General features: G+C 49.0%; 1 protein-coding gene across 5 annotated transcripts in view; it reads right to left on the bottom strand.

The window, feature by feature from the left end:
• EPHB2 (EPH receptor B2) overlaps positions 1-15,041 on the bottom strand; it is a 200,882-nt gene that overhangs the window by 19,645 nt on the left and 166,196 nt on the right. For 2 of the 5 annotated variants that reach the window (XM_005656047.3, XM_021095499.1), the window contains exons 7-9: positions 8,358-8,520; positions 5,902-6,010; positions 3,562-3,629 (exon numbers count right to left, since the gene is read on the bottom strand). In XM_005656047.3, the coding sequence (XP_005656104.2) occupies positions 3,562-3,629; positions 5,902-6,010; positions 8,358-8,520 (340 nt within the window). The remainder of the gene's footprint in view (positions 1-3,561; positions 3,630-5,901; positions 6,011-8,357; positions 8,521-15,041) is intronic. The other 3 variants (XM_021095501.1, XM_021095502.1, XM_021095500.1) reach the window with 3 other exon arrangements.

Here is a 15,041-nt window from a genome sequence, read left to right as displayed (position 1 = left end):
GTCAATCCCCTACATCATATGCAGCCTGCAAAGATTAAATGAGAATCTTTTCAGGGGCTTAGTACAATATTTAGCAAATAGAAAGCAATGAATAATTGTTAACTGTTCTAAAGAAGAGTTGGCTATTATTAAATATTATTATTACAAAGCATTTTAATATCCATTAATTCATCTCATCCTCACAATTCTGTGAACGAAGTATGATTTCTGCTGCTTCCCATAGAAAGATACCAAGGGAGTTCCCGTCGTGGCGCAGCAGGTTCGATTCCTGGCCTTCTCGCTCAGTGGGTTCAAGGATCTGGTGTTGCTGTGAGCTGTGGTATAGGTCGTAGATGCGGCTCGGGTCCTGCGTTGCTGTGGCGTAGGCCGGCAGCTGTAGCTCTAATTGGACCCCTACCCTGGGAACCTCCATATGCTGCGGGGGTGGCCCTAAAAACCAAAAAAAAAAAAAAAAAAAAAAAAAAAAGATAGCAAGGCTCAGCCAGGTTTGATGGCTTCCGCAAGGTCCCCCAGCTGGCCAGTAACAGAGTAAGGTTGAAAAACTGACTGAGTCCTTCTGGTTCCACACCCAGGCACCAGAGACCTCAATACTCATTCAGCACCTGCTAAACAACTGAAAAGTGACTCGAGAGTGACTTTGAGCCCATCACACACAGACCTGGGTCTCAGCTTCCTCCTCTGTTCCAGCCACACAGGGCTGCTAGTGGATAAGTGATCACAGGACTGGTGGTGTTTTGAGGGGAAAAAAAAAACCTGCTCAGATACAGAGCAGGAGCTTGGGCCTGAGCATGTGTTGATCTGTGAACAACATGTTCTCTATTCTGGGGTCTATTTTTAAAATACAGCCCTGCTGTCACCTGTTTCCTTGTAGCTGACTCACACTCTAAATAGTGATGCTCTCAAATGGCTCCAGGTGACAGAGTGTGCGAGCCTGTCGTGTTCTAGCCCAGAAGATTACAGGTAGCACAGCGTGGCTGACTGAGAGTGTGTCCTCTGGAGCCGGACACCCTGGGATCGTACCCCAGGTTTCACCCTGCGCAGCTGCGGGACCTCTCTGTGCCCCGGTTTCCTCACCCTCAAAGTGGGAAATTATATGGATGAAATGCATAAATACATGTTAAGCATTAAAACGATTCTTGGCACACAGACCACAATACATTTAGCTACATCTACCATCAGGATTTTACTACTTGGGGAAGAGGATGAGGTGGTAGAATTCATGGCTTTTATTTTTAACATACAGGTGGATTTTTATTTCAGTGGAGTTAAATTTGTCCACCTTCGTCTTGTGGTGCTCCCATTGCTTTTATGTTGAGAGAGTGCTTTTCCAGCCACATATCAGTTAAACAGCTACCCAAATTGTCTTCTGGAAATTTTAATGGTTTAATTATTTTCACATCTTATGTCTAAAATGATTTTTAAGAGCAGGAACTTTTACTTCAAGTTGAGTCTTTTTTTTTTTTTTTTTTTTTTGGTCTTTTTGTCTTTTCTAGGGCCACACCCATGGCATATGAAGGTTCCCAGGCTAGGGGTTGAATCAGAGCCGTAGCCATCGACCTACGCCAGAGCCACATCCAAGCTGCATCTGCAACCTACACCACAGCTCATGGCAACGCCAGATCCTTAACCCACTGAGCGAGGCCAGGGATCAAACCCACAACCTCATGGTTCCTAGTCGGGTTCGTTAACCACTGAGCCACAACGGGAACTCCTCAAGTTAAGTCTTACCCAGAGACTAAATACCTAGAACTCCTGGATTCTGCTCTTTCTTTCTTTTCGGCTACGCCCACAGCATGTGGACATTCCCAGGTCAGGGATCGAACTTGCACCACAGCAGCAACCCAAGCTGCTGCATTGACAATGCTGGATCCTTAACCTGCTGCACCACAAGAGAACTCCGACCCTGCCCTTCTTGCATCGCCATAGCCAACCTTGCAGGAAACTGAGTGGCTCTACTTTCAAAGGATGTCAGAATCTAACCACTTCCCACCAGCTCCTCCTCTGCCACCCTGGTCCAGCCACCATCATATCTTCCCTGGATTATTCCAACAGCCACCTCCCTGTCCCTGCTCCGTCCTTGCCTGGCGTAGTCCAGCCCCTTCAGTCATTCTCCACATAGCAGCCAGAAATCCCATGAAAACGGTAACTCAGAGCACATCAGGTTTTTTTTTGCTCAGACCCTTCTAGAGGCTCCTCGTTTCACTCAGGATAAAAACCATGGCTTTGCTATGGTTGACAAGAATCTGCATGTTGTGGCCCCTTGTACCTCCAGCTCCTGCCCCCTCACTGCTCCAGTCACTCTGGCCTCCTAGCTGTTCCTGAACCTGCCAGCACGCTCTGGCCTCAGGGCCTTTGCACTGGCTGTTCCCTCTGCCTGGGAGCCTCTTCCTTCAGGTTCTACACAGCTCCCTTCCCCAGCTCCTCTGTTCCTTTGTTCAAAGGAAACCACCTCGATGAGGCCAGCCCCTTCTCCTTGATCTAAAAACAGTCCTGACCCCTGCAGCGCTCAGATCACGCTGTTCTACTTTGCTTTTTTCCACGGTGCTTTCATCTTCTGATACACCATACGCTTTACTCACTTATTGCGTGTGTTTTAAAAAACCCCCTGACCCTCCCACTAGAATTAAATTCCACCTGGGCAGGGATATTTGGTGTGTTGACTTGTGTGTCCCCAGCACTTAGAGCAGTGCCTGGCATACATAAGGGGCCACAATAAATATGTGACAAATGGAGGGATGCTGATGACCCCCCTCACCCAGTGGCTATACGAGAGCCCTAGGGTACCCCACTGAGTGCAGTCTGAGAACCTCTATTGGACCTATTTGGAATTCCTGTTTGCTAAGTGAGCTGGAGTGAGGACCCATATCTACTGTCACCACATGACCTTGGGTCAGCCAGGGTCTGATGGAGAGGAATCTATGCTCCGCCCCCTGGAGGGGACATCTGCTCTGGGTGGGTTTGGCCCACGCACCACCGGCCTGGCCTGTGGTAGGACAGGACAGTGAGGGAAGTAGAGGCAGTGGGTGGGGGAAGTGGCAACAGAAGTCACTGGGGAGGCACAGCAGGGGACCTCCCGCCTCCTTTCTGCTACCTCCCAGGCCAGAGCCTGGGGTTCTCAGCATCTTATTCAGCTCACATATATATTCTGCAAATCTGTGTCTAGTGCCTGCTCTGTGCTGGGCAGTGTGCTGGTGTCAGGGAGGCAGTGGTGAACTTCAGACACAATTTCAGGTCCCTCGGTGCCCCCACTATAAGGGTGCGGAGACAAGGACACCACCATCACAATGCAGCCAGGTGGGGGCGCTGTGCAAGCACAGACCCCCTAACTCCAGGGTGGGGTGGGCGTCAGGGAAGGCTTCTCAGAGGGCTCTGGATGTGCTGAGGCCTGAGGGAGAGGGAGGGTTACCCAGTGAAGAGAAAGGGACATTGCCCCGGGCAGAGGGAACAGCCGGACATTGAGTCTGCCTGCAGCAAGGGAGAAGGCGGAGGAAAAGGCTGAGAAGTAGCTGGGGAGCTGAGAGGGAAGGGTCCCGGGTGCCGGCCCCGCTGGGGAGTACGTACTGTGGCCGCTGGTGTAGTGCTGCAGCTTGTCCGTGTACTCAGAGTCAGCACGCTCAAACCCCCGTCTTCTGGAACAAGAGCAAAGGGCTGGAGCCACCCGGAGGCACCCAGGGCACTGGGAGCCACAAGGTGGGTGATAGGGAGGGGGTGGGGAGGCCCTTGAAACCATCCCCTTGCCAGAGGGCTCCCTCCCTGCCCCTGGCCCGGCACCCTCCCTGGCCCCGCCCATCCCGTCCCACCTCTTCCGCTTCAAACCCAGGCTCACTATTTCCCCTGTCCCCCAAGTCAAGCCCCTTTCTTTTCTTTGGCTTTTTTTTTTTTTTTCCCTATTTTAGGGCCACGCTCAGCACATGGAGGTTCCCAGGCTAGGGTGGAGTCGGAGCTACAGCTGCTGGCCTACACCACAGCCACAGCAACTCGGGATCCGGGCCGCATCTGTGACATACATCACAGCTCACAGCAATGCTGGATCCTTAACCCACTGAGCGAAGCCAAGGATTGAACCACAACCTAGTCGGGTTCATTAACAGCTGAGCCATGAAGAGAACTCTTGGGCTTTTAAATTTTTATTTATTTATTTATGTTAAGTATAGTTCATTTCTTTTTCTTTCTTTGCCAAGGATTGAACCACAACCTGGTCGGGTTCATTAACAGCTGAGCCATGAAAAGAACTCCTCTCGGGCTTTTAAATTTTTATGTATTTATTTATGTTAAGTGTAGTTAATTTCTTTTTCTTTCTTTCTTTTTTTTTTTTTTTTTTTTGTATGGCTGCATCCGTGGCATGTGAAAATTCCCAGGCTAGGACTTGAATTGGAGCTGTAGCCCCAACATGGTAATGCAGTATCTGAGCCGCATCTATGCCACAGCAGGTAACAAGGACGGATCCTTAACCCACTGAGTGAGGCCAGGGATTGAACCGCATCCTCACAGACACTATGTCGGGTTCTTAACCCACTGAGCCATATCAGGAACTTCTTTTTAAAAAAATAGTTTTTGGAGTTCCCTTCGTGGCTCAGTGGTTAACAAATCCAACTAGGAACCATGAGGTTGCAGGTTCAATCCCTGGCCTCACTCAGTGGGTGTAGGATCCAGTGTTGCCGTGAGCTGTGGTGTCAGTTGCAGATGTGGCTCAGATCCCACGTTGCTGTGGCTCTGGTGTAGGCCGGCAGCAATGGCTCTGATTAGACTCCTACTGGGAACCTCCATATGCCATGGGTGCGGCCCTAGAAAAAACAAAACAAAAAATAGTAATTTTTATTTATTTATTTTTCCTTTTTTGGCCACCCAGAGGTATATGGAGTTCTTGGGCCAGATTCTCAGATCCAAGCCACAACTGCAGCCTACACCAGATCCTTTAACCCACTGTGCCCCCTGGGGATGGAACCTGAGTCCTAATGCTGCAGAGACACGTCAATTCTGTTGTGCCACAGTGGGAACTTAATTCATTTTTTAAAAATAATTTTTAAAAAGCCCCTTTCAAAGAGCAAAGTTTTCTCTCCCTCTGGCCCCAAAACCCAGGGGCTTCTGTTCATCTGACCTATGACCTAGTCTGTTGTAGAGTGGGGAGCTGTTTAAGGAGGAAGGAAAGGTCCACCTTTTTTTTTTTTTTTTTTTTTTTGTCTTTTCTAGGGCCACATCCACGGCATACGGAGGTTCCCAAGCTAGGGGTTGAATTGTAGCTATAGCTGCCGGCCTATACCACAGCCACAGCAGCACTGGATCCTAAACCCACTGAGCGAGGCCAAGGATCGAACCTGCAACCTCATGGTTCCTAGTCAGATTCATTAACCACTGAGCCACGACGGTAACTCCCGGACGGTCTGTCTTTGCATTATGCCCGGCAGACGTCTGGGAACCAGTCCCACGGCCTGCCTCTGCACAGGCTGTGCCAGCCGCTGGGGATGCCCTTTCCTCCACCTCTCTGTCTCTGTCCTCTCTCCTTCTTTCCAGCCACCTCGGCCAGGGGGCTTACTAGAGTCCCTCAGCCTGCTTGTGGCCCTGTTCATGAAGGGGGCCCTGCGAGAGCGGAAAGTGGGCAGACCTGCACTCCCTCTCCCCCATCCCCTAGCCCCTGGCATCCTGCAGTCTTGCTCGCCCACTGTTCTGAGATGTCCCTTCATGCTGAAGCATGAGTGTCTCAATGTGCCACCTTCTCGAACAGTGGACTTGCCCAGGGCAACGCCTGGCCCAAAGGAGGCTGTTTAGAAGATGGGGAGGCCACTCATGGTTCTCAGACCTCTCTGGCCTCCTCTGTTCACAAACACGGTTCAGGAATGGCAGAATGGATGGACAGCCCTCTTGGACAGCCAGGCCTGGACTAGGTCAGGGGACACCACCCACCTGTTACACACGATGGCAATAACAACCACGGCGATGAGGAAGACCAGGCCAGCAGCCGAGGAGCCGATGATGAGTGGCAGCTTCTCCTGGATGCTTGTCTGGTACTCGGCTGCGGAGAAAGCACAGTGCAGTGTTCTCAGCCTGGCTCTGGGGGACATAAGCCACTGCATCTCCACTGCATGGGGTCTAGGGATCCCTAGGCTGTGTTCCATTCCTGACGGAGCATTTGTTGTGCTCAGGTGAACTGGCTGCCACTCCCTCACAAGTAACCTTAGACAAGTCCAGGAACTGCCCCAAGCCTCAATTTTCGCATCTATAAAATGGGCATAACGAGTTCCTGTCGTGGCGCAGTAGAAACAAATCTGACTAGGAGCCATGAGGTTGTGGGGTCGATCCCTGGCCTCATTCAGTGGGTTAAGGATCTGGTGTTGCTGTGAGCTATGGTGTAGGTTGTAGACGTGGCTCGGATCTGGCATTGCTGTGGCTGTGGCGTAGGCCAGCAGCTATAGCTCTGATTAGATCCCTAGCCTGGGAACTTCCATATGTCATGGGTGCAGCCCTCAAAAGCCAAAAAAAAAAAAAAAAAAAAAAAAGGCATAATAATACCAAACTTCTCAATGTTGATGTGAGAATCAATAATAGTAATAAGCTGACAAATATACAAAGGCAGTTAAAAGCATAGACTGAAGCCAAACTCCCTGGGTTTGAGTCTCAGTGGTGCCACTTACTATATGTGGCTTACCTCTTGTGGCTCAGTTTTCTCATCTGTAAAATGGGGAGAATAATAGTTCCCATCTCATAGGGTTTCTGTGTAATGCACTTAGAATAGCTTGAAGCACACAGTGAGCACTCAGCAAGTATTAACTCTTACTGTTTTTAAGTGTCAGTCATGGCGCTAAGTACCTGTGTGATTCTCAGAACAGTCCTATGATGCACTGCCTGTAATCACCCCATTTAATAGATCAGCAAACTGAGGCTTAGCAAAACTGTGACTTGTCTAAGGTCACACAGTAAGTGGCCAAGGCCAACATTTAAACCCATGTCTGTTTGACCCAAGGCCATGGGCTTAAATGAGATAATGTGTAAAATGCATTATCTCATTTTACATTGGTCTGACTCTTAGAAGCCAGTAGGTACATTCTCACTGCCATCAACATCTTCATTGTTTAAAATTTTATTATTACTACTTCTTGTTGCCTGCATGACCTGACGGAAGCTAGTTGAAGTCAGGGACTAGGTAACTTCTGGGTCCTCAGCACCATTATGTACTTGTTGAATTAATAAAGATCTTAGGACAGTCCCCTAGTTCCTAGGTCAGTGACACTCAACGTGCAAGAGGGCCTAGAGAGGTGAAGAATGCTGACCGTGAGGAAGAGGGATTTTACAGAGGAGCTGAGTACTGGGAGAGATGGGGGAGCTATAAGAGAGGATTTCTGTGATAAGACAAGGATTCAGGGGTCCAAGAGCCTCTGAGATTAGGCAAAGGTTGATGTCCATGCAGACCTCAGGGGTTGAAGCAGATGCTAAGAAGGGCTGCTGGAGTCTGGTCTTAAATATTCTTCCCTGGAGTTTGGCTGGTTGGGGAAAGGGTCCCCAGGTTTACAGCAATGACAGCTATGACCTTAACTACCATTTGGTGAGCCCTAACTATGTGAGACCTAGTCCTAGCCTGTGATAGGTCCTTTATATTTCTCCCCAATCCTTGCATTAGTTTGATGATGATGATGATGATGAGATAGTTGTTACTATCCCCACTTATAGATGAAAAAACTAAGGCTCAGAGAGGTAAGATGAGTTGGTTAGGGCCACACAGCTAGAGCTAAATCAGCACTTATAACTTCCATCTGTCAGGCATCAGAGCCCATATTCTTTAACTATGCTGCTTCTCAAAGATTATGAGAGCAGGAAGGGTGCTTAGGGACCATGTGGCCCCAGACTCAGAGACTCATAGCACAAGGGCTGCAACCTCCCATTTGCTTGCCCAGGGCAGACATTACTAATCAATCCCAGCACTTCTCCCTGCTGAGCTCAGGCATGGCTTCAGAATTCTTCTCAATCCAAATGCAAGTCATTCGAGTTGTGTATGGATAAAACCTGCTCCCTCAGGTTGACTATGACACTTTCATTTTATAGTTGAGAAAAACTGGATCTGGGAATGGTGTAGCTTGCTCAGAATGGCTCTGCAAGTTAGGCTGTGCTCCTAAGAGTCCTGGGAAAGGACATGATGGTAATGGCTCATATCCCTTCTGGGCCACAGAAACAGTGCTTCTGTATATGGTTGTGCAGTCTGTACAGTGCACAAAGGTTCTCACCCAGGAAAGAAGGAGGGAGAACTGACATCTACAAGATGGGGGGGATGCCTTTTCTAATTTGCACAAAGGCACTTTATAGGAATGATGGTCCTTGTTCTGTTTGTAGAGTCCACACCCTCCTCCTGCCTCCTTGACCCTGCTTACCTTCTGTCATGGTCTGGAAGTACATCTTGCCACTGTAGCGCCCGTAGCCCGCCACGGTGCGTGCCCGCACCTGGAAGACATAGATGGCGCCGGCTTTGAGGCCCTGCACAGTGACTGTGTTGGTGGGGCTTTTTATGGCTGTGGCGTTGTACTCACTCAGCTCCTGCCGAGGAACAGAGAAAACAGTTAGTGAGGTGGTTGTCCAGAGTCCACTGAGCACTCCTGCCACTTGGGGCAGGTGTGCCTATTGGACAGACATCTGAGGCTCCAAATTCTTCACTCCCTCCCTGTAATGGAATCACACACCCAAACCCTTTGCATATGGTTTTGCAACACTTCCCATGAAAGAAGGCAGAGTACATTTCTTTGCCTTGTGGATGCTGAATTTGGCCACGTGACTTGCTTTGGCTGTTGGAATATTCTAGAGGGCATGATGCAAGTAGAGGCTTTTACATGTGCTTGTTGATTTGACCTAGTTTCTTGTACTTCTGCCATCTGCCATGGGGAGGCTTAACCTGGGTAATAGCTGGTTCCAGAATGAGAAACATGTGGAGAAGACCTTGACCTAATTTCTAGGCTGAAACAGCACCACCTCAGTTGACCTACAGAAACAAACCTATAAGCAAGAAAAATGGCCACTTGTAAGCCATTGGACTGTTGGACTTGTTTGTTCTGCAGCATCATCTCAGCAACAGCTGACTAATACACATATACTGAGTGGGCACTGTGTGCACACCCTGAGGAGTAGACAGATTCTTAGAGACCACAGAGAGAGGGCCCACTTTACTCACCTCTGTCCCCCTGCCCTGCCCCATGCCTCTATGGATTAAGTGGAAGAAGCCCCTTTCAATCTCAGCACATTTGAGTGAGGTAAGAATTAAGGGCCAGAGGGGAAAATGATGCTCAAAGTGACAGAAATCAGTTGGTGGCTGCTTTGGGACACAAAATCAGGCTCCTGCATGAAGCCACCTCTACTATCCATGGCTTAGGGTACCCAGGACCTAGTGTTCCCTCCTCTGAGAGATGCAGAATGTCAGTTCTGACCTGAGCACTGCCCAGGGTGGCTTGAAGAGTCTGAGGCAAGACAGAGATCCAGCTGATGCAGTGGAGAAGTGCTTGAGTTGATGCACTCAACTCATTTGAGCACCTGTTGGCTACGCAGCAAACCTTCCCCAAATGCCCTCTTTGCACTAGGCCCTGGGTTGGGCACTAGGGACCCATAGCGGGTAAAGTACAAGCCCTGGCCTCCTTGGAGAGCCCAGTTTAGAAAAGCAAATCGTGTGGAGATCTTAACCTTTGAGGATCATGAACCCCTGTGAGAAACTGATGAAAAGCTGTGAACCCTTATGCAGAAAATGCACACCTGATTGTACATGTTAATCATGGTCACGTCCAGGTACCCAGAGACCTTGAAAACTCATGAAACAAATTCAGTGTGACCAGTGTTATTACAGATAAGAATTATCACTACTGTTCTATTATGTAATTGCACAATGACATTGTAATAATGTAATTACAATTTGTTACACTGTAGAGGTTAAGATCACAACCTGGAGCCAGATTTTCTGGGTTCAAACCCTAACTTAGTACCTTTGTGACCTTGGGCAAGTTCCTTAACTTCTCTCTGCCTCTTTTCCTTCATCCCTAAAATGGGGATAATAATAATCATAGGTGACCTGGCCTGGGTGGGGGATATCCGATGACATCAAGGAAAGCTCCCTGGAGAGTAGGGGAAACTGGAATGGAATCTTACATAATTTTTTTTTTTTCCTTTTAGGGCCACACTTGCAGCACATGGAGGTTCCCAGGCTAGGGGGCTAATTGGAGCTGCAGCTGCCGGCCTACACCACAGCCACAGAAAGGCAGGATCTGAGCCGTGTCTGCAACCTGCAGCACAGCTCATGGCAACGCCAGATCTTGAACCCACTGAGCGAGGCCAGGGATCAAACCTGAAACCTCTTGGTTCCTAGTCGGATTCATTTCCGCTGAGCCACGATGGGAACTCCTGGAATGGAATCTTCAAGAACAAATAGAAGTCACCCAGGCAAAGAAGGGGGAGGGTGTTCCTGAGAAGGAGCAACAGGTGCAAAGGCAAGGAGGTGAGAAGGAGCTTGGGATGTGGGGGCAGCAGCCTAGAGAAAGTCTTGAGCCAGCAGATAGGAGCCAGATCGCTCAACCCCTCCTTCAGGAAGCCACTTTGACCTCCGAGCCAGATGTGCCTCCCTGCTCTCTGTGCCTTGGAGCATTTGCAGTTGGTGCCACAGGTGGGGGTTTCTGCTATGTCCCATCATCCTGGGCCCTGCCTTGACTGTAAACTCCAGAGGGATGGGGCTGTGTTTTGCACAAAGCACAGGGCCTGCATGCAGAGGCCTTTCCCAATGATCACAAAGTGAAGCCCGTACTCCTTAGCCTGGCATTCCAGACTCTCTGTGACCTGGCTTTTGCCATTCTCTTCTGCCACATCCCCAGGGTCCTGTAGGCTCCAGCTATAAGCAGCTGCTTCCCCTTTCCCTGGTAGAGGTGTCAGATTTAGAAAAACAAAACAAAACAGAATCGGAGTTCCCATCATGGCTCAGCAGAAAGGAATCTGACTAGCATCCATGAGGACACAGGTTTGATCCCCGGCCTCACTCAGTGGGTTAAGGATCCAGCGTTGCTGTGAGCTGTGGTGTAGGTCGCAGATGCAGCTATGGATCCTGTGTTGTTGTGGCTGTGGCTTAGGCCTGCAGCTACAGCTCCAATTTGACCCCTAGCCTGGGAATCTCCATATGTCACAAGTGCGACTCTAAAGAGACCAAAAAAAAAAAAAAAAAAAAAAGTCTGCAGTGTAATATAAAAGATTAGTCTCAAAAATAAAATTAAGAAAAAAACAAATTAAAACAAACAGAATTTTAAAAACCCAGAGGAGTTCCTATTGTGGCTCAATGGTTAACAATCTCGACTAGTATCCATGAGGACATGGGTTCGATCTCTGGCCTTGCTCAGTGGGTTAAGGATCTGGTGTTGCCGTGAGTTGTGGTGTAGGTTGCAGATGCGGCTTGGATCCTGCATTGCTGTGGCTGTGGGGGAGGCTGGCAGCTACAGCTCTGATTCGACCCCGAGGCTGGGAACCTCCATATGCTACAAGTGTGGCCCTATAAAAAGACCTAAAAAAAAAAAAAAAAAAAGGAATTTCCATTGTGGCACAGTGGAAATGAATCCGACTGGTAACCATGAAGGTGGCAGGTTCTATCCCTGGCCTCGCTCAGTGGGTTAAGGATCTGGCATTGCCGTGAGTTGTGGTGTAGGTTGCAGATGCGGCTTGGATCCTGCATTGCTGTGGCTGTGGGGTAGGCTAGCATCTGTAGCTCTAGCCTGGGAACCGCCATATGCTGCAGGTGTGGCCCTAAAAAAAGCGAAAAAAAAAAGAAAAAAGAAAAAAGAAAAAGAAAACCCCAGAATACTCAGCTAAATCTAATTTCAGATAAACGAATAATTTTAGTATAAATATGTCCCATGCATTCTTTCAGACATACTTAAAATTTAACTTGAGAAATTCAAATGTACCCTGATGTCCTGTATTTTATTTGGCAATCCAACCTTCCCTGAACACCCAGTCTTTGCCGTTGCCCTTGTCTGAAATACCTTTTCCTCATTTGCCTGTTAGTTCCCTACTTATCATTCAAGACTCAGCACAATACCACCCAGCCAGAGACTGCAGGTCCATTGTCTCCTCTCCCACTCATTATTCTGATATACATGTGTCTTCTCTAAAGACTGCAGGCTTCCTGGGCAGGGACCTTGTCTGGTTTATTTCCAGGACCCCCCTCAGGCTGAGCTTATAGTATATGCTCACTAACTACTGACAGGAATGAACTAACAATTCAGTCACTGAACCTGGGATGCAGTACCACAGGCGGCCACTAGAGGCCACCGTCCAGCACGGGATGGGGTCAAGGCTTGACAAGGGGATTGGATTCTGCAGGTTGAAGTTTTAAAGTTTCTGATTATATCAGGGAAATAGGAGGAAATTGCTGGTGGCATAGGTGCCTTGGGAAATTGAAGAACTAGCCTGGGTGGATCCCTTCTCTAAAGCCAGGCAAAGGGACTGAGCAGGGGATTGGAAGTCATTTCCAATGCCAGTTCTTCCACTTATTGGCACTGTGACCTTGAGCCCCTTATTTTCTATTCCGGAAAGTGGAACAATAAATGCCAGCCTCTTAGAGTTGTTGTGAAGATGCAATTTGACCAGGTAGTGCCTGGCACGTGGGAGGTGCTTTCCAGCCATCAGTTCCCTTCCCTCTCTCCCTGTTGAAGTTCCGTTATCTGAATAAGGATTATGCACCAATTGATTACAGGAAGAAATTAAAAAAAATTTTTTTTTCATCTTTTTGGGGCTGCACCCGCGGCAAGTGGAGATCCCCAGGCTAGGGGTCAAATCGGAGCTGTAGCCATTGGCTTACACCACAGTTGGAGCCATGCCAGATCCAAGCTGCATCTGTGACCTACACCGCAGCTCACAGCAACACTGGATCCTTAACCCACTGAGTGAGGCCAGAGATTGAACCTGCATCCTCGTGGATACTAGTTGGATTTGTTTCCACTGAGCCATGATGGGAACTCCAGATTACAGGAAGAAATTTAGTATGAAATCCACTACTAATGCTTAGAGTCCTTATGCAACAGACCAATGAGGCACTGGGTGCACTTCTTAAGCCCTCTCAGCCTTGGTGTTCTCATGTCTAAAGTGGGATAACTCTACTATATACCATTCAGGGTGATTATAGAATTTGATGGGAAAAAAGGGCAAAGCTTTTAGCATAGTCCTGAGCACACATAAAGACTCAGTAAATGTTGCCTACAACGGTCGTTGTGAGAGAATAAGCCTTCAGCATTCATTGAATGAATTAATGAATGAATGCAGTTGTGAATGAATGAGTGAACAAACCTCCCTGTACACTGGGCAACCACCTGAATATAGCTTGGACTTTCATAGTTCGCCCTCTCCTCCCCCAACCTTTGCTCCCTCTGTCTGGAATATCCTTCCCCTTCACTTCTGCCAAGTACAAGTTTCTGCTGAATAAACACATAAAATCGATGTGGCCTACAAGGGCCCATCCGCCTCACAAATGACTCTTCTTGAGCTTTGGGGAGCCAAAGGGAGCGTGAACCTGTGTGCTTTGGGGTAGCTGCCAAAGGAGGCCACCTCCCCTGGGATGCCAGAACCAATGGGAACGGCCAGGCCTGGTCTGGCTAACACCATTTGTCAGCAGCATCCAGAAGCCTTCCAGCAAAGTGGTTGTCAGCTCCGGGCTCCGGGCAGGCTGGGAAGTCCCAGTGGAGCTGGGGAAAGGCCAAACGGAGAGCCTGCTCCAAAAGAGCCCTTTTTAAAGAAGGAAAGGAGAAGTGGGGAAGGTGGAGGGGGTGGGGCCCACACGGGACTGCAGGGCTCCATTCCTCACTTCCCTACCTGGGAGGATCTGGAGCATTCGTTAAAGAAGTCAATTGCAGGCACCAGGAGGATTCCGGAGTGTTAGATAAGAGCCGGCTGTAGACTTGGCAGAAAGAAACCTCACCATCAGCAGCCCAGCTGTTCCTCAGCAAAGGCGGGCTGGCTCCAGAAGGGAGGGGTGGTGGATGGGATGTCACAGCCTTGCCTGAGATGTCAGGGACAGAAACCACTCCTGGTTCTCCTCCTACCCTCCAGTGGCGTCTCCTCTGACACTTTCATCAACTCCTTCTTTCTCTCCTCAAATCCTGGACATTTTCTTGGACTCTGTCCTTCACTTCTGTGCTTCCTCTGCATGCTCTCCTGTCTGTGCTTGGCTACACTTCCCTAGCCTGGCAAGCACAGCACCTACACCTGCACATCACAAACCCACATCTGCCCCCAGGAAAAGGCACCACTGTCTACAGGGAGTCACCCTTCCCATTTCCCTGGTCCCCTGAGCTCCAAAATATTGTCCGAATTTGTCAGCTTCTCACCATCTCTGCTGCCAGCATCATTTCTCACTTGGTGTCCCATGGGAGTCCTGTGCTGGCTCTACCCGTGTCCCTGGGACCCCTTGCAGTCTTTTCTTCCCATAGCAAGTTAAGGAATCTTTAAGTAATCTGAGTCTGATCACATCATTCCAGAACCTTCCAATGGCTTCCTATCATATTCTGTCAAATTTAATCCAGACTCCAAAGGCTGAGAAAGTCCACCACAACCAAACTCCACCTCCCTCTCCAAACTCCTCTCCTACTGATCTCTCCCTTGTTTGCGTTGCCACATCTGCTCTCTTTGTTCCCTGAATGCAGTTGGCACATCCTGCCCCAGGGCCTTTGCACGTGCTGTGCTGTTCTTGCCACCTGGAATGACCCTGCTCTCATCACTTGTCTGTCTGGTGAACTCCTAGCATCTTTTGAGGCTTGGCTCAAATGTCACCTAAATGAAGATTTCCTCTCATTCATGCCAGGATTATGGGCATCTCCTAGGTTCCCCCATGAAACCTTTGCTCGTCCTTCTGTGGCTCGTATCACATCTTGTCTAATGGCCATTTGTGTCTGAACCCATCATTTCCCTTGCACTGTGAAGTCTCTGAGGCCTCCAGGCATGTGGTTGCTCTGAGTATTCCCAGCACCCATCTCAGGGCCCAGCCCAAAGCTGGTGACATTGAATCTCAAATGAACCAATGTCCACCTCCCCAATGGCAGAACCAAGCT

Source organism: Sus scrofa, chromosome 6, assembly GCF_000003025.6.
Source record: "Sus scrofa isolate TJ Tabasco breed Duroc chromosome 6, Sscrofa11.1, whole genome shotgun sequence".
Lineage (NCBI taxonomy): Eukaryota > Metazoa > Chordata > Mammalia > Artiodactyla > Suidae > Sus > Sus scrofa.
The sequence above is the reverse complement of the archived record's forward strand: the minus strand, read 5'-3'. Positions and strand labels throughout refer to the sequence as shown.